Source organism: Sycon ciliatum, chromosome 1 (genome assembly GCF_964019385.1).
Source record: "Sycon ciliatum chromosome 1, ocSycCili1.1, whole genome shotgun sequence".
In the NCBI taxonomy this organism is placed as follows: domain Eukaryota; kingdom Metazoa; phylum Porifera; class Calcarea; order Leucosolenida; family Sycettidae; genus Sycon; species Sycon ciliatum.
The window spans coordinates 43,047,967-43,063,433 of NC_088643.1; the positions used below are offsets into that span (position 1 = coordinate 43,047,967).

General features: G+C 46.6%; 2 protein-coding genes across 2 annotated transcripts; one reads left to right on the plus strand and one right to left on the minus strand.

Moving 5' to 3' along the window:
• Window positions 1-428: 428 nt before the first annotated feature.
• Window positions 429-11,045, minus strand: LOC135827290 (cyclin-dependent kinase 11B-like). Its single transcript, XM_065339820.1, has 12 exons — window positions 10,741-11,045; window positions 5,892-6,998; window positions 4,807-4,928; window positions 4,421-4,526; window positions 3,847-3,968; window positions 3,239-3,346; window positions 2,837-2,953; window positions 2,238-2,300; window positions 2,019-2,101; window positions 1,333-1,399; window positions 781-900; window positions 429-541 (listed from the first exon to the last, which is right to left on the minus strand). The coding sequence occupies exons 1-12, from the start codon at window positions 10,880-10,882 to the stop codon at window positions 449-451; spliced, it is 2,250 nt and encodes a 749-aa protein (XP_065195892.1). The 5' UTR covers window positions 10,883-11,045; the 3' UTR covers window positions 429-448.
• A 324-nt stretch (window positions 11,046-11,369) lies between these two features.
• Window positions 11,370-15,217, plus strand: LOC135827309 (stabilizer of axonemal microtubules 1-like). Its single transcript, XM_065339840.1, has 2 exons — window positions 11,370-11,881; window positions 13,093-15,217. The coding sequence occupies exons 1-2, from the start codon at window positions 11,835-11,837 to the stop codon at window positions 14,432-14,434; spliced, it is 1,389 nt and encodes a 462-aa protein (XP_065195912.1). The 5' UTR covers window positions 11,370-11,834; the 3' UTR covers window positions 14,435-15,217.
• The last annotated feature ends 250 nt before the right edge of the window (window positions 15,218-15,467 follow it).

The window sequence follows — 15,467 nt, forward strand, 5'->3', positions numbered from 1 at the left end:
GAGAGAGAGAGGGAGAGGGAGGGAGGGAGGAGAGGAGAGGGGAGGAGAGGGGAGGGAGAGGAGAGGGAGAGGAGAGGGAGAGGAGAGGGAGAGGAGAGGGAGAGGAGAGGGAGAGGAGAGGAAGGAGAGAGAGAGAGAGAGAGAGAGCACCTCATTCCCACCACAAAAGACAAGTAGTGAATAGGTCGGAAATCGACTTCAAGGAATGGCGTAATACTTCATGCACAAAAGCAAGACGAACTACAAAATTTGATCCTAGACGACGCTCTTGGAAAAAAGTAAGTTAAGAAAATGTGCACGGTGACTAAAATGGCAAGTCTTTAAAAACACCATCTCGTTGAGCTGAAGAAAAATGGCCGAATCTTGCAGTACAACAACTAAGGGAATCAAGTTTGGCTAGACATGGACAACTAAGGCTACTTTGATAGTGAAGAAAAACACATGAACTTCAGAATTTCAAAGTAAAGCCCATGCCTTTCTTGGAGGAGCCATGGCTAGCTCGTGTGAGGTGGAAGCCATCCTGATCCTTGCTCAACAAATCCTGTACGCAAACAGACACGCACGCAAGCAAGCACACACGCACACACAGACACACGATCAAACACTGAATAGAGCAAATAAACACCACATTTCCTTGATAGAAAATATTAGAAATGCTTAGTTTTACAGCTCTCTTCCACCGGGAGTATCAATATCCGTGGGCACAGAATACATATGCATGTACACGTGCACACACACACATACACACACACACACACACACACACACACACAGACTTACCGAAATTCCTCCACCACCATCTGGAGCCTTGGGAGACCGGCTAATTTTCTTGCTTCGCGGCAACTCAGATCGGGCAGGCCACGTTGGAAACATGGCTGGATCAACGGGCAAAGGTGCCTCCTACAGACAGCAGGAAGAAGCAGAACAACAACAACAACACAGAGTATTTCACAAAATCAGCATTTAGCTGAGTAACGTCAGCTGCTGACTGTCATATGTACATTCACTGTCATAATAGGATACTCCGTCGCATTATGACATTTCACAGGGCCTGTGTTGATACATTCTATTCAAATACAAGTGCAGCCGTCCTGAGCCGAACTTGCAATGACAACAACAACAATTGGAAACACCACTAGGCAGCAGTCCAGAAAAGCTGCTCCCGCCGCCCAGAGACCAAAACTTTAAGTTCCAGCGAAACAGCCCACCATTTCCCGGCCTGTATGTCTGTCCAGTAATAGTGTGCTTGTGCCAGTGGTGGGCGCAGGGACGGGAATGGAGAGTAAAGGTGCACCGAATGATCGCAGACAAACACGTGTACGTATAGCCCACCTTGAAGAAGTCGTCTGCCATGCTGTCTTCTGCCGAGATACGCTGATCGGGGTCAAACGTTAGCATCCTGTGAGAAGCAAATGCAAATCACAAATCGTTTGCTATCGTTTTTGGCAATACGGAAAAGAAAAGCTGGACAAGGGAGCAACATGGTGTAGTTAAGGTAGCTGGAAAGGAAATCAAAACACGTTTCGTCGTGAACAGTCACTTTTCTTGGTTTTACTAGTATCTTACACTTGGTAGAGTTGATTAACTTGATTTGTAAAATATTAGCGAAAAATGTCCGGCCAATTTCTTGTAATGGCCTATTTTAGTGGTTATTTTTAGAAACATCTCGAAAATTTCCAATTTCGGGGTGCTCATTACTCCACAATATTGATGGAGACCAGTTACTTTTTTGGCCATTTCATCCCTACATGGCACACTGAAGACACTCCACACTTCAAATCCCTAACATTTCGGGCCAATTTGAAAATCTGATTTAGTTTCCAGCTACCTTTTAAAAACATGATCAGATGTGGGGTACTGACAAAGACTACTACAGCCAAACTATCACATGACCTGCACTGAAATAGGCTCTAGACACAAGAGATTAGCAATGTTTGCACCTTCTACCAGCACTCACGCTCAAGAGAACACGTTTATATTCTCTTTGCCTCAGCTCTAACAATCCAGTATTCACTTACTTGTTGAGAAGCTTGATGCCATTACCGGTCAAGGTGGGAAGCTTCTCTTTCAAATGATTGTATGGCTGTTCTGCAAATGTCACCTGAGCAAGCAAGCATAACACAGTCAGAACTCAGAAGTAAGGCCAAACATGACATACATGTACATGACATACATGACACAAACACACACGCACGCACACGCGCACGCACCCACACACACACACATTGTAGACTCACCTTTTGCACTGCTGGAAGATCTTTCCAACCTGGCCATATCTTCTCATTGGGTCTCCCCAAAAGCTACCACGGTACACAATCCAGAACACAGGACAGAAAAGAACAGCATGTTAGAAATGTCAAGCAAACAGGACAGAGGACAGCCTCCAACAGAAAATATCTCCCAAGCATCCGCATAAGCCTACAATCACATCACAGAACACGAAAACATCGAGGGCAGGTGCATATAACCATAATTATTAACGAAATCAGTGATAGCTTCTGCATGCAATACTTCAAAGGCGAGTGCAACACATCAACAAATTCACGGTTTGCGTGACACTCGGCTAGACACCGAGCTTTCCGCATCCGTAAGAACGCCACCACCCTCAAGGATCAAGGCGTCCAACACACCAGACAGTTGCAGAAATTACAACCTACAGTAAAGGCTGTGTGTGTACACATAACACAAGGATTAAACATTTCTCTCAGTTGAAAACTCAGAGAACTTGGTTACCAGGCTACCTTTGAAGGCAGAAACCCAGGCTCAACTTTCTAAAAAAGAATGAATTTGGGGATTGGAAGACATGAATTTTGGTACACGCACCACATCAACCAACCTTGAAGATCTGTTGGATTTGATCGATTTCTGTGCGGCCCTGGAACAGGGGTTTCATCAGGACTAGCTCAGCAAAGATACATCCCACAGACCACATATCCACTGCAGTGGTGTACATCTGGAAAAGAACAACACACCAAATGAAAAACCAGTGAGCAACGAAGAGGGAGAGAGAGAGAGAGAGAGGGGGGGGGGGGGAGACCCCAAATCTATTATGTACATATACTACAAAATATACTTTCACCACACCCCTCGTACTAGTAGTCAAACATATCAACCAAAAAGCTGCAACAGCGGTGGCAGAATTTTAATTTGAAAAGCAAACATCCAGTGGCACAGCAACATAAGACAATCATAAGAACATGACGAAGTACACAGTTGAGAAATATGCAGTTGCGCTGACCTTTGAGCCGAGAAGAAGCTCGGGTGCTCGATACCATAGTGTCACTACAATAGGTGTATACGGTTTCGGTGGTGAACCGTACTCACGGGCAAGACCAAAGTCACCAACCTACAGCAGGGCAAACCAAATGGAGAAAAGCAAAACGACATTCAGTCCTTGCTGTCATCCCAGAAGACAGACGATGGAGCAGTCAGGATCACACACACCACAGTCCATGCTACAATGGAAGATTGCAGAACATGTATTCATGTAGACCAATTGCCAGCATGTTGCCAGTTGAAGGTCAAGGACTCAAGAGTAAGTACCACAGGAGACTACTAGGGTGTGTGCCATTCAGAGATAACATCTACTAGTATGTCAACTCCAAGCCCCGGACGCATGAACAGTTAGATCTCATGCAAAGAAAGGGGGCTGTCGGTTGTCATGACTAAAAGGTCTAAGCCAGGGCAACCAACAGGCAACAATGACACTTTGGATAGATATCAATTTTCATCAGGAGAAATTCCAACTATGATTATTAAAGCTACGCAGCACTCATACGTAAAAATCCAGGGGTCGCATTTGACTTGTCACCAGCGTACTTCGAAGTATTAATTATAGGAACCAACCTTCAGAATTCCTTTGTGACTGAGCAGCAGGTTAGAGGTCTTCAAATCGCGATGCAAAATCCAGTTATCATGCAAATGATGAACAGCAGCCAGGAGCTGTCGCAGTAATGTCTTCACTTCGCCTGGAACAGATAACAGTTCAACAATCGCAGCAAGAGTAGATGAGTGAGCGGAACAAGAATACGTCAAAGCGGTAAAGATGGGGACCAAGGCAAAATAAAAATAGTCAGGCACACTGTACACGATGTATTGCACATCATTTAGATAAGTAAAACTATACTGCTGGAGATCACAACAGTGTAAAATTATTTTAAAAAGAAAACAAAAGTGTTGATCACAAGATGCTTTGTACATTACTATTACAGTATGTCTGGTTCTTGAGCACTTCTATAGGGTGGGGTTAACTGAATGAGAAAACGAATTCTAGTGCCAAACGGTTGGCAGGAAGCACAAGCTTCGATGTCAGAAGATGCCACTTTCTTCTAAGAAAAATAATGATACAGGGGATAACCGGCGAACAGAAGTTGATTACTCACCACCGGAGGATAGCCTGCGACAAAACTCAGTGACTCACCGATCAAAAATCCTTCCTTCATGGACTCCATCAGGGCCTTGAGATCATGCTCCACATACTCCATGACAAGGAAGATCTTATCCATGTTTGAGCCAACTGCTACTTCCTATGGGAAAGTGAAGAAAAAGACAGAAGTAATAGACCACCCATTGGATTCTTTGAGACCTCCAAGTTAATTGAGATTGATCAATTTGATGGATAGGAAAATGGAGAGCTACTGTAAGTTGATATCCCTAGTGATGTTTAGGCTGCAAAGCGCTATGTAATGTAGCAGTCTTGGAGTACAAACTTCATTAGCTTACTGACGAGCGGTGAAGTCTGCACCACTGATATAAGTAAAACAACGACGTTCACATTAATAATGATGCTGTTGCATGATTCCTTACTTGCAAGTCTACCACGTTGGGATGTTTAGACTTCAACAATGTGTTGACCTCACGCAAAGATGTGATAGGAAATCCTTCCTTCTCTTTCTCCATTTTGAGCTTTTTCAGGGCCACAATTCTCCCTGCAGTGAACCAATACGACATGACAGTGACAAGAAGAGATTAATACCATTCTCATAAAGGCAATAGGTTCATCTCCAAAATTAGCACATGCACATGGCAATGTAATGTTAAACAGCCTGTTTCACATAGGATCCTGTTTTGAACACTGCACTCACTGGCGCAAGCAGCTTTGAAAGAACGCCGCCTTGATGAAGCCAGAAACAAAACGCACTGTTCATGTGTTGGCACATTGAAGTGGATGGAAGGTACTGGCATGCTCTCCAGCAGCTGACCCATCAACTATACAGAGTGACAACATACTAGGGGTGAAAGTTGGCACTGAGATCCCGAGTTCGAGTACTCTGATTTTCTCCGATCGAATATTCGAGTATTCGAGTATTCTTCGTCTCCTAAAATTGCACACCAAGGCCCTTAAAATCACATGATACAACCCTGATTGAAGCGAGTAGCAGTCATTTTTCTCGGGTATATAGGTTCGTGGGTCATTTGGGCTCTCTCTACTCGTGAACAAATGTTCACCACACAGTCTGCACCTCAATATCTGCCGACTGCTACTCTGAAACTGCAGATTTCTGTGATAAATGCATGCACCATGTATGAACGAGTACTCTGATTTATTCTGAGTACGATTATTTTTGAAAAAACCGAGCGAGTACTCGAGTACTCGGTATAATTGTTTCACCCCTACAATATACAGTCACTTTAGCCAACTCACGGCCCTTGGTACACTCATACGATATTCATAAAACAGTACAATGCACAAATATTGGGTTATAGTCTTGAACCAGACATGCATGCAACACTATTCTTAGGGTGCTACGACTACTTCACTGTAGCTATTTCAATTCAAACTAGGATATTAAAACTTATATTTTCACAAATATGTATCCGAGACCCCATCGCAGGTGGTGTCGTTGGCAGCCAACAAATTCACAATTCAGACAGTCTAACATCACGCACACCTGTTTTCTTCTCTTTCCCACGGAACACGACGCCATAGGTGCCTTCCTCAATGCGATTCAGGTACTCAAATTCATCCACGTTGCGGCAGCCTTCCAGCGCTGGCAGGTAGAAAGAGAACTCGGGTGAAGACGCACCGCCCGTGTCAAGCCCGGCTGGCGAGGGAGACGCATCAAATTCATTTCCGGGAAGATCCTCCTCGGAAGCACTGTCCGTGTACTGGGTGGGTGTAATGGGGCGCAGTGCCATCGGAATGCTACTTCTGTCATCGGGTGGCGTCAATTTGTGTACAGGAATGGAAGCTGGCCTCTTCCTATTGCTACCCGAGCGGCCAGCACGCTCCACACTACTATCGCTATCACTATCACTACTACTGCTGGAGCTAACCTTCTTCCTGGCAGCGGCCACATTGCTTCCGTCGCTACTACTACTTGAAGTACTACTGCGGCTACTGGTAGAGTCAGTACGATTCCGCCTGGCTGTTTTTTTCACGTTGCCAGAAGTGGTAGGACTAGGTGCATCACCATCGGAGCTGGAGTCTACTCTAATTGGCTTGCTTTGCGTCACGACCACTGTGCGGCCAGAGCCACTGCCGGATTTGCTGCGCTTGGCAGATGGGGCAGACGCAGAAGCTGATGATGTATTGGAACGCTTGTGGCTATGCTCCTTGCCACTTCTGGCATCGCCACGATGGTGATGATGCTTGGAACGTGCAGAGTCTCGGTCGCGATGATGTGATGAGTGCTTAGAAGAATGATCGCGGTGCTGATCGCGGTGCTCATCGCGGTGACTATCGCGGTGCTCGTCGCGGTGGCTATCGCGATGGTCGTCGCGGTGACTGCTGGTGTGCTTGCTATGAGAGCTATGGTGGCGACTAATAGATCTACTGGTGCTACTGCTGGCAGCAAGTGCAGCACTACTAGCACTACTGTCAGCAGTGGTGACACTGGACGATCTCTCCAAACTGCTGCCCTTCGTAACGATTCGCCGGCTGCTGCTGTGCGGTTTAGACCGCTCGGACGAGTGGCTGGACGTGCTAGCACCACCGGAACGAGAGGTAACGTCAGGTTGGCTATGGGGAGATGAATGGGACTTCTTGCTTGATTTACCTGTGTTACAAACACAAGACAGAAGAAAGGACACTGCTGTTATTACACTGAGCACGACATCTCGGACTTGACACCTCTAATGGATAGCTACGCCTGACTTGAGAATCTTGAGAATATTCACCCACTCCATCATTAACATTTGACCCCCGCACGCGCGCGCGCACACACACACACACACTTGTACTTGTTGCTCACTGCCAGAACTGGTCACGTGGGTCTCCCAGGGAGAGGGGAGAGAGACTCAAAAGGAATCTTGGAAAGATGACTCAATTGGCTACTGAACCGCCCAACGGCCGACACCCCCTGAAATCCCCAAAACTCTGGGTGGACTTGAAAATGATCCCACTTATGGGCTCACCACACCACACACACACACACACACACACACACACACACACACACACACACACACCTTCATCTTTCTGTGAGAACCGGACCTATGGGCCGGTAAGAAGGCAATCATGCCTGTGCAATTGGTGAAGTAAAATAAAAGTCAACAACAACAAGTGTCAACAACACACACACACCAACTTATAAATATGTGTCACGTCACTTATATCATCACCTCTGCACTTGCCTGGCTATTATCTCTCAAAATGTAGAAACTATAGTCACTATGCAAACTTGCACCATAATGTCTTTTGTGCTAGGTTGCGACTTGCTGCGTAATGTGAATTCTGCAAAGGACTTTTTGTGTAGCGGGTTGGAGGTTTTGCAAAAAAAGCGATCTCTTCACGGTAATGGTCTGGTGAGGACTTGGGAAAATTGCTTATACCAATACGAAGACTGCAGAACCACCAAGAGTGTGCAACTCCCATGTGCACTGGTGTCCCGACAGAATTTCAAGTCGACGTCATTTTTACGAGGCATCGATCGCACGAGAAAAGTGAGACGTTTCTACCGGGAGAATGCATCACGCATGGTTTCTAGATCCCTAAGGTCTTGCACTAGTTTGCACGGGATCAACCAGGAAGTTGTCCACCACCGGGCCAGGATATGTCTGATAGTACGTACATGTACACAGTGCACGACATCATAAAAAAATGACGCCAACTTGAGAAATTCTGTCCAGACAGCACTGATACACTGACAGCGGAGTCACACACTCTTGGAGGTGATGTATTTCAGATAATGTTCAGGACAGGGTGATTATGGTGGCGTAAGAGGCCTGCGAATACGAATAACTGCAGGTGGCAATGTTCCCTAATCTGTCACACCACGCTATGTCCTGCTGAAATTTCCAACTTCTTAGGATCAACATACTGTAACACGGTAATGCACAAAAAGTGCGAAAACAGAATGCTACTCTCACTCGTAGACTTGGATATTCGTACTTGCACCCTAGGGTCACATATTGCAGGCCAGCATGTACAGACTCCAGAATTTACAGCTTGCACGCTATCGGGCCTAAGGTTGTACTGTATACGAGCATTGGACTGTCCCTCCAGGAAATCGCAATTCCACGGATGCAAGAAATTTCGCGATTTTGGCCCAAACCCGCGATTTTCAGCAAAATCCGCAATTTCCCGCCTTTTATGTTGTTTTCTGCACTATATCTCACATTTCTATGCACTTTTCACGCAGTGCTTTCCATGATCCTGTAGGTTATTTGCACAGTACGACTCGTACTAATAGGGCTTGAAAGTGATGACGTCAAAAACGGCCTGGGAGTAGTAAGTTGACATCAGATTTCTATTTTGGATCCACTAAGGTGTGACTTTGCAATTGCCTCAGTACGTGGGTGCATGGCAACCCACTCATGTCGTATGCAGGTGCGACTTTTACTTCGCCACCAGTTGTCACCCCGCCCCCACTAGCCAAATCAGTCAGTTTCACTGGCTACATCACCTTGCTGTGAGTAAGACCACTTGAAATGTGCTTGGATCCATACAAAAACTGGATCCAGGTGGATCCAGTTTTTGAATTTTTCAAATTGTTGCTATGCCATTGCTATGCTGTGACGTAGCACTTTCAAGCCCTATCCCGAGTCACGGCTGTTAGCTGCACTTGGATCGCGGCAACTTAGTTTTCTGCACGTGAACCATGAAAAATCAATGCATGCTCATGCATCTTCATGCATAACCAGTCAGCTGGCCTGCTCGCCCACGCATTTGACAGGTAACAATTCCATCAAATTTGAGATATCGCTTCGTTCTAAGTCTCAAAACAGTTCTAAAGTCACCAAACCACGCTGGTAATCGATGGCTATTCAATGTTAACATCTTCAGGAAGACTTCAGCCGTTTCCCGAGAGTTTGGGCATCGTTGCCGTTATTTTTCACGGTGTTCTTCTTCCTCCTGTCTGGAGCTGCAATTGCATCCTGGAATTATTTGGAAGGTATTTCGTGCGGGCTTTGGGGGGGGGGGGGGTTCCAGCAGGCATAAACTGACATCGCTATAGGATAACTGGTAGCTTTCACCCTTCAAGGAGGTAGAGCAATGAGAAATTTTTTGTGGCGGTCGTCCAATTTTTGTGGCGGTCGTGGCTGTATTTGTGCACTTCCAAGGCTTTCATTCTGCCTGATACAACTCTCTACTGTATGGGAATCGTTGTTTAGGCACATGTAGCTGTCTTATTTTGGTAGATCTGCTGTTTTCAATCACTTGGGACACTTTGTCTAGCCTATTTGTCTTTCGTTCGTGCCATCTATCAGTTTTGTGGGGTGCCTTGGCCTGTATTTGTGAAGTTCTCGAGTAAAGACCCTAATCTTGACTGGAGTCACGACTTGAATTGTATTTGCTGGGCGAGCCCTCGTTCACGCAGTTGTCCTTATCGTAATAGTCAATATCTGCTTGCTGGACGGACTAGCGGCTAGAATAGGGATGACCAAATGGTCCAAGTGTGTACTAGTACACAATTATTGTTTCCATCATCGTGAAATGAGCGTTGTGGAATTGCAGTCGTCTGCCTTTGGCACTGAGGACATGAGGAGAGTTGATTGTTACTTCTGCTCAGCAATGAAGCGATCATCAGCTCTCTTTGTTCTAATTATTGAGAGGACATACCGGCATCGCAATCAAGTAAAGATTAGGCAAACCTCGCCAACCTCCAAAGAGAGTCGAAGATATTTTCTCCAAATGCAAAGACGATCTTTGTGAGTTTGTGACTTGCATTTGCGTGCATACATGAGCAAGTCACGGACCACGGCACGTGCGCGGTTACCATGCCATCTCGAACCGACGCCATCTTTCTAAGTTGCCGCTTCTTGACAGCCGTGGAGTAGATATACGATGCAACAAATTTCGTGATTTTGGCCCAAACCCGCAATTTTCTGCAAATACTTCCGCGAATTCCTGGCAAGTTCTGCATCATTCCGCACTTTTCGTCGCATTTTTTGTTGTTTTCTGCCGCAATTTCTTGCGCAAGTTTTCGAGAGTTTTTCCGCAAATTCCCGCAGGGACAAATTAATTGGAGACTACAATGCTGGTATCATGTTCCTACTGGAAACTAAACATTTGTTGGTGATTGTCAAGGTCTAAGTGCCATTATTCCCAATACACTTTTGTCTTTCGCCAACATACTATCAACGCACCAGCCGCATTTTCTAATGATCAATTTTAATCTCTTTTCAACAGACGCGTACTGCATGCATCCTCCGAATCCTGAGTACTTCCCAGTTCTTCGTTTAGTTGATGCTAAAAATAAAATGGGGTACTCTCAACAATTAGCACAAGATCGTATCCGAGCGTTATGATGCAACTCTCTGCCGATTACAAAAAGAGCTAAGAACACAAAGACTTACTTGAAGAAGGGCTCGAAGCTGCACTGGCACTACCTTCTTCTTGCAACTGCTGATCCAATAGCTCCAGTCTTCGTCGCTTTTCAATCAACTCTTGCTCCAATTCGGTGAGCTGCATTGCTCGTGCTTCTTCTTCCTCAGCCATTCTGCAACTTGCGCCATAAAGCTTGACCAAGCGTTCTAAAAGCACGCACGAAGGCACCCTAGGGGTGAAGAGAACTGGACGCCATTGAATACAAAAAGCACAGGCAGGTCTGATTGAGAATATTCAATCGGTGTTGTGAATATTGTCCTCTGTTTTCAGAGATTTTCAAAAAAATCGTTCATTCAGTCTGTGTGTACGTACGTGTATGCATGTGACGTGACTGATTGATCACGCAAATCATTTTCACGACTTTTTCCACAAATCCTTTCACGTCACATGTACATCGTGGTGACATCGACCATCGACTTGAGCGTCGTAGATCTATCTACGCACCCTACACTCACTAGGCTACAGCCACAGGCTACACTGAATCTTTTGCAAGAGCTACGTAACCATGGTACCGTCACGGTTTGGCTTGAAGGCCAAACGTCTTCACCATGACTTCAAGTCCTGGTACAGGGCGGTTGTTCAATCTCAGCATCATGATTACCATGATTACACCTAACCAGGAAGAAGATAACATCAATGTAGCCTTGTGGGCGTGATGAGGTGGACACGAAGGCCGCTTCACAAGAATCTGATGATCCTGTCGATCTGACAGTCATGTACAAGTCAGACTGTGTTTGCTTTACCAATGTTTTTTTGTTGAAGGTGGCAGTGGAACACTTGGACTAAGTTGGAGTGATTCACCTGCATAGAAGCCTCAGGGTTTGACTTATTGCAGTAACTGTAGTGAAGAGATGTGAGTGTAGTAGTGTGGCCAGTCCAGCCATTGTGCTCAACAGAGAGAAACGATCGATGAATCAAGTGTCGGGCTTACGAAAACATACATGTATGTACGGTCTGGATGCTCCGCTCGTAGTTGTGGTCACTGGTCACCTCCTGCTATTTTACCGAGACAGCTTTGTAGTGGTAATTTGAACGGTGTGTGCTGAACGAACGAATTGGGAAGATGTCGATCCTGCACAAGCAATGTATTTGTCAAATTTGCAACTGCGGGTAAGTGGCGTTGGAACAATCAGCAGCAGACCGTCACACGCGGTCCTTGTGCAATGACTTATGTAGTGCACAGCCAGCCACTAGTCACTGTTGTCGTGTGTTGACGATTGCTGATTAGCACTGGTCCACCTAGCACTTGCACACATACAATGATACATGTACACAGGCATGGCCGCTGCTGAAATAGTATTTCAGCAGCGGCCCAAAAAAATGGCCCAATATAATTATTATATTGGGCCATTTTGTGCGTGTGTCAAAAAAAACCCTGTGGAATGCCACTATCTACAACATGACATGAACAAGACTTAGTATTAGTTACATGTAGGTGCTCGATACGATGTATAGTGTGTACTAGTGTTTGATTATCTGGTGCTAGTACTGTGCTAGTAGTGTTGGATTATCTAATAGTGTGAATATTGTAACAATCTGTTGCAAGCGTGCAGTATACATGTACATGTGTATGTGCCACAATCCACCATTCATATCCCATGAAGCTTAGTAGGACTACAGTACCCAAATTGATCAATAATAATTGGCCTCAGTCACAGCAAACACACACACACACCTCAGACCTCAGACCTGCCCATCGCGGAAGCGATGATAGTGAACAGCTATGTTGCAACTTGTGCTAGGATTACACCATTCAACAGCTTGCAAGGCTGATGAATTGACCGCCACTAATGTTAGCCTGGTATCCACCACACAGCTGATTGAAGTGACTTTTTCTGGCCAGTGAATCCCTATTTTTCATTTTTCAATTTTTTTACACACACATGCCACACCGCATACTCCGGCATACACTGACACACACACACACCACACACACACACACACACACACACACACACACACACACACACACACTAACACACATACACACATACACACACACTAACGTTAGGCCACACACGTTACTAATGGTAGAATTTATAGTTAGGGCAATGACCTCGCATTCCGAGGCTTCCTGTGAGGATATAGTTTATAAGAAGTGAAGCCTGAGATCTGCATATCCTGTTCCTCAGAGACCTTGTGCAATTTTACCTCCAGGTGCCCCATGACCTAATGTTTACAATGAGCTCAAAATCTGAATTTCTCAAATTTGGGTGCTGCTCACATTTTGCATCTTAACTCTTCATGTTGACATACACGTATGCCTGACATTGTGTTAATTTGCCTTGTCCCAACTACCTGTCCTGTGCTTGTCCATTTAGGCGTCACCGCTGTCCGCATCAGCCATTGAAGCCACGGTCAGTGTGTCACCTGACCGAATACCAGACAACGTACACCGGAAACAGAGTACAGCCGCGGGCGTCGTGCAAGCCCAAAGAGCGACCGGTGGGCAACTCGTTCGGCGTCGAGGGCATCTCAACGCAGCAGCACGACTACCCGGTGCATCCGCTGTACCCGAGACGGGTGAAGTCGGCCGAGGCGTATCGCAGGCCGTCGGGTGAAGTGGAGGAGCAGAGCGAGTACATGCAGCACTACCCGTCGCACGGTGCGGGCCACGCCGCCCAGACACTCTATCCCAAACACCGGCGTCGCACGACGGCGCCCCTGGAGAGCGTCACCGAGCACTCGAAGAGCTTTGTAGCGTGGCCTCTGGAGAGGCGCAAGACGGCAGCGCCACCCACTACGCGCATTGCCTCTTCCGTGCCCATGGACCTGGAAACGACAACTGGCCAGACATACCAGCATAGGAAAGTTCAGCCTCGCGAAAGCATGAAACCCAAGGAGCCGGAGCGTGAATCTCTACCCATGCACTCTGAAACTACGCACGGCGCAGATTTTGGCCCGAAGGATTTACCGGATCGGGGGCCGCAGAGAGGCAAGGATCAGTACCGCGCTTCAAAGCACCCTCTGGAGAACACATCAACAAGCATGGATGCTTTCCGAAAGCACAGTGGTGATCAGAGGGCAAAGAGCTGCAAGCCTCGGCCGGAAGCAGCGGCAGAGCGACCTCCGCTGGATACTAACACTACTCACAGCACAGCCTTTCATGCGTGGAGAGCGAATCCACCGGCACCAAAGCCAGCACGGCGGTACGTTGCACCCAAAGGTGAGATGGAGAGCAGAACTACGCATCAGCTAGTCTATCACGAACACGGCCAACGCGAGCCTGAGCGTGCAAGACGACCTGCGTCGCGATTGCGCACGCGCTCCGAACCGTTGCTGACAGAGACCACGCACGCAGCAAATTATAAACAGTGGCATGTCAAGCCGGAGAGACCATACCATCCGAGCGCACGCGTCCCGCCGGCAGAGTTCCAGGGAACGACAGAATTCCAAGAATCGTTTGTTGGACGACAGACAACGCCCGTGACTAGCTTCAAGCCTGCCCCGAAGATGCATAGCCAAGGTGAGTTTGAGTTTAGCACAGGCTACCAACAAGACTTTCAGCAGAAGGTGGTACCACCTTGTCCGGCTGTTGGTCTGCAACTTCGGCCAAACTCTGCTTCGCAGGCACGGGACCTGAGTGGGACATTGCGCTTCTCCCATGCCACGCAGAGCGGCCATCACTTCTTTACCCCAGCTACCGGTAATACCCAGCTCTAGGTGTAGAGAGCATTGCCTTGGGAGGGTAAGCTCAACGAGTGCATTAATCCGGTGGTTGTTTGAAAACAGCTGGCATGGTCACATATAGCACATTCGAGCAATGGGCAATGTGTCATGTGCTCCTGCCCATACTCCTCGATCAGCTAGCTCCGTTACAGACAGATCATACGCGTGCATGCCCGATTGACTTCGACGTACTAAGAACAGCACGCCCAGTCTCGCTTGCTAATGTTTCAATGTGTGTCGTGTGCATTATATGTACGATTCTTTTGGCATTGTACACAAACAGTTGAAGAAAGTACATAGTAGAGTACAATCCAGTATCACTTTGAAGTGAACAGAGTCTCATGCAATTTGTCATGCAGTGGTATGTAGCTGGCATGAACTGGTATTGGTGCATCTTTGTTCCTACTAGTTATCTCTTTCCTTTCTTTTTAAAACACTGCATCTGTCAAAGCCTAGCCATGGATGTTCATGGTAAAGCGGGTGTTTTGAAGTGAAAACCGGTCTAATTTTCCTGTATCTGGCTCATACAAATTCTTCATGTGTATGTCTCCCACTTCAGTCATATGGAAGCATAGTCCATGCGTTTTGTACATTTTTTTGGTTCCCAAACAAACAAATTATTTAGGTGGCAAAACATACCGTGTTACATAAATCCTTGAATTACCCCCCGTAATTCAAGGATTCGCTATTACTTGTGCCTTCAATTGTGCGTGCGTGTGGATCTTGTTTGTGTGGGTGTCGTGCATGCAATGCCTTTTTGATAGCTACCTTCTCATATTCTGCAAGGTGTTGTGTGGGGTCTGGTGCCGTCAATCCATGCACCCATGCACTCACAGTAGCGCTTAGCGGGAACTGTACTATGCGGGGCTTGAAGTACTAGACAGCACAAGCATGCATGCAAGTTTGAACTGGCAACAAATTATATTCTACAATCGTCGCTTAAAACATCTGGCCAATGCCGATACAGTGGTGTGGTACGCGCCTACGCGGGCAGTGAGTGCCGGGAGCTCCGGAGTACGAGTACGAT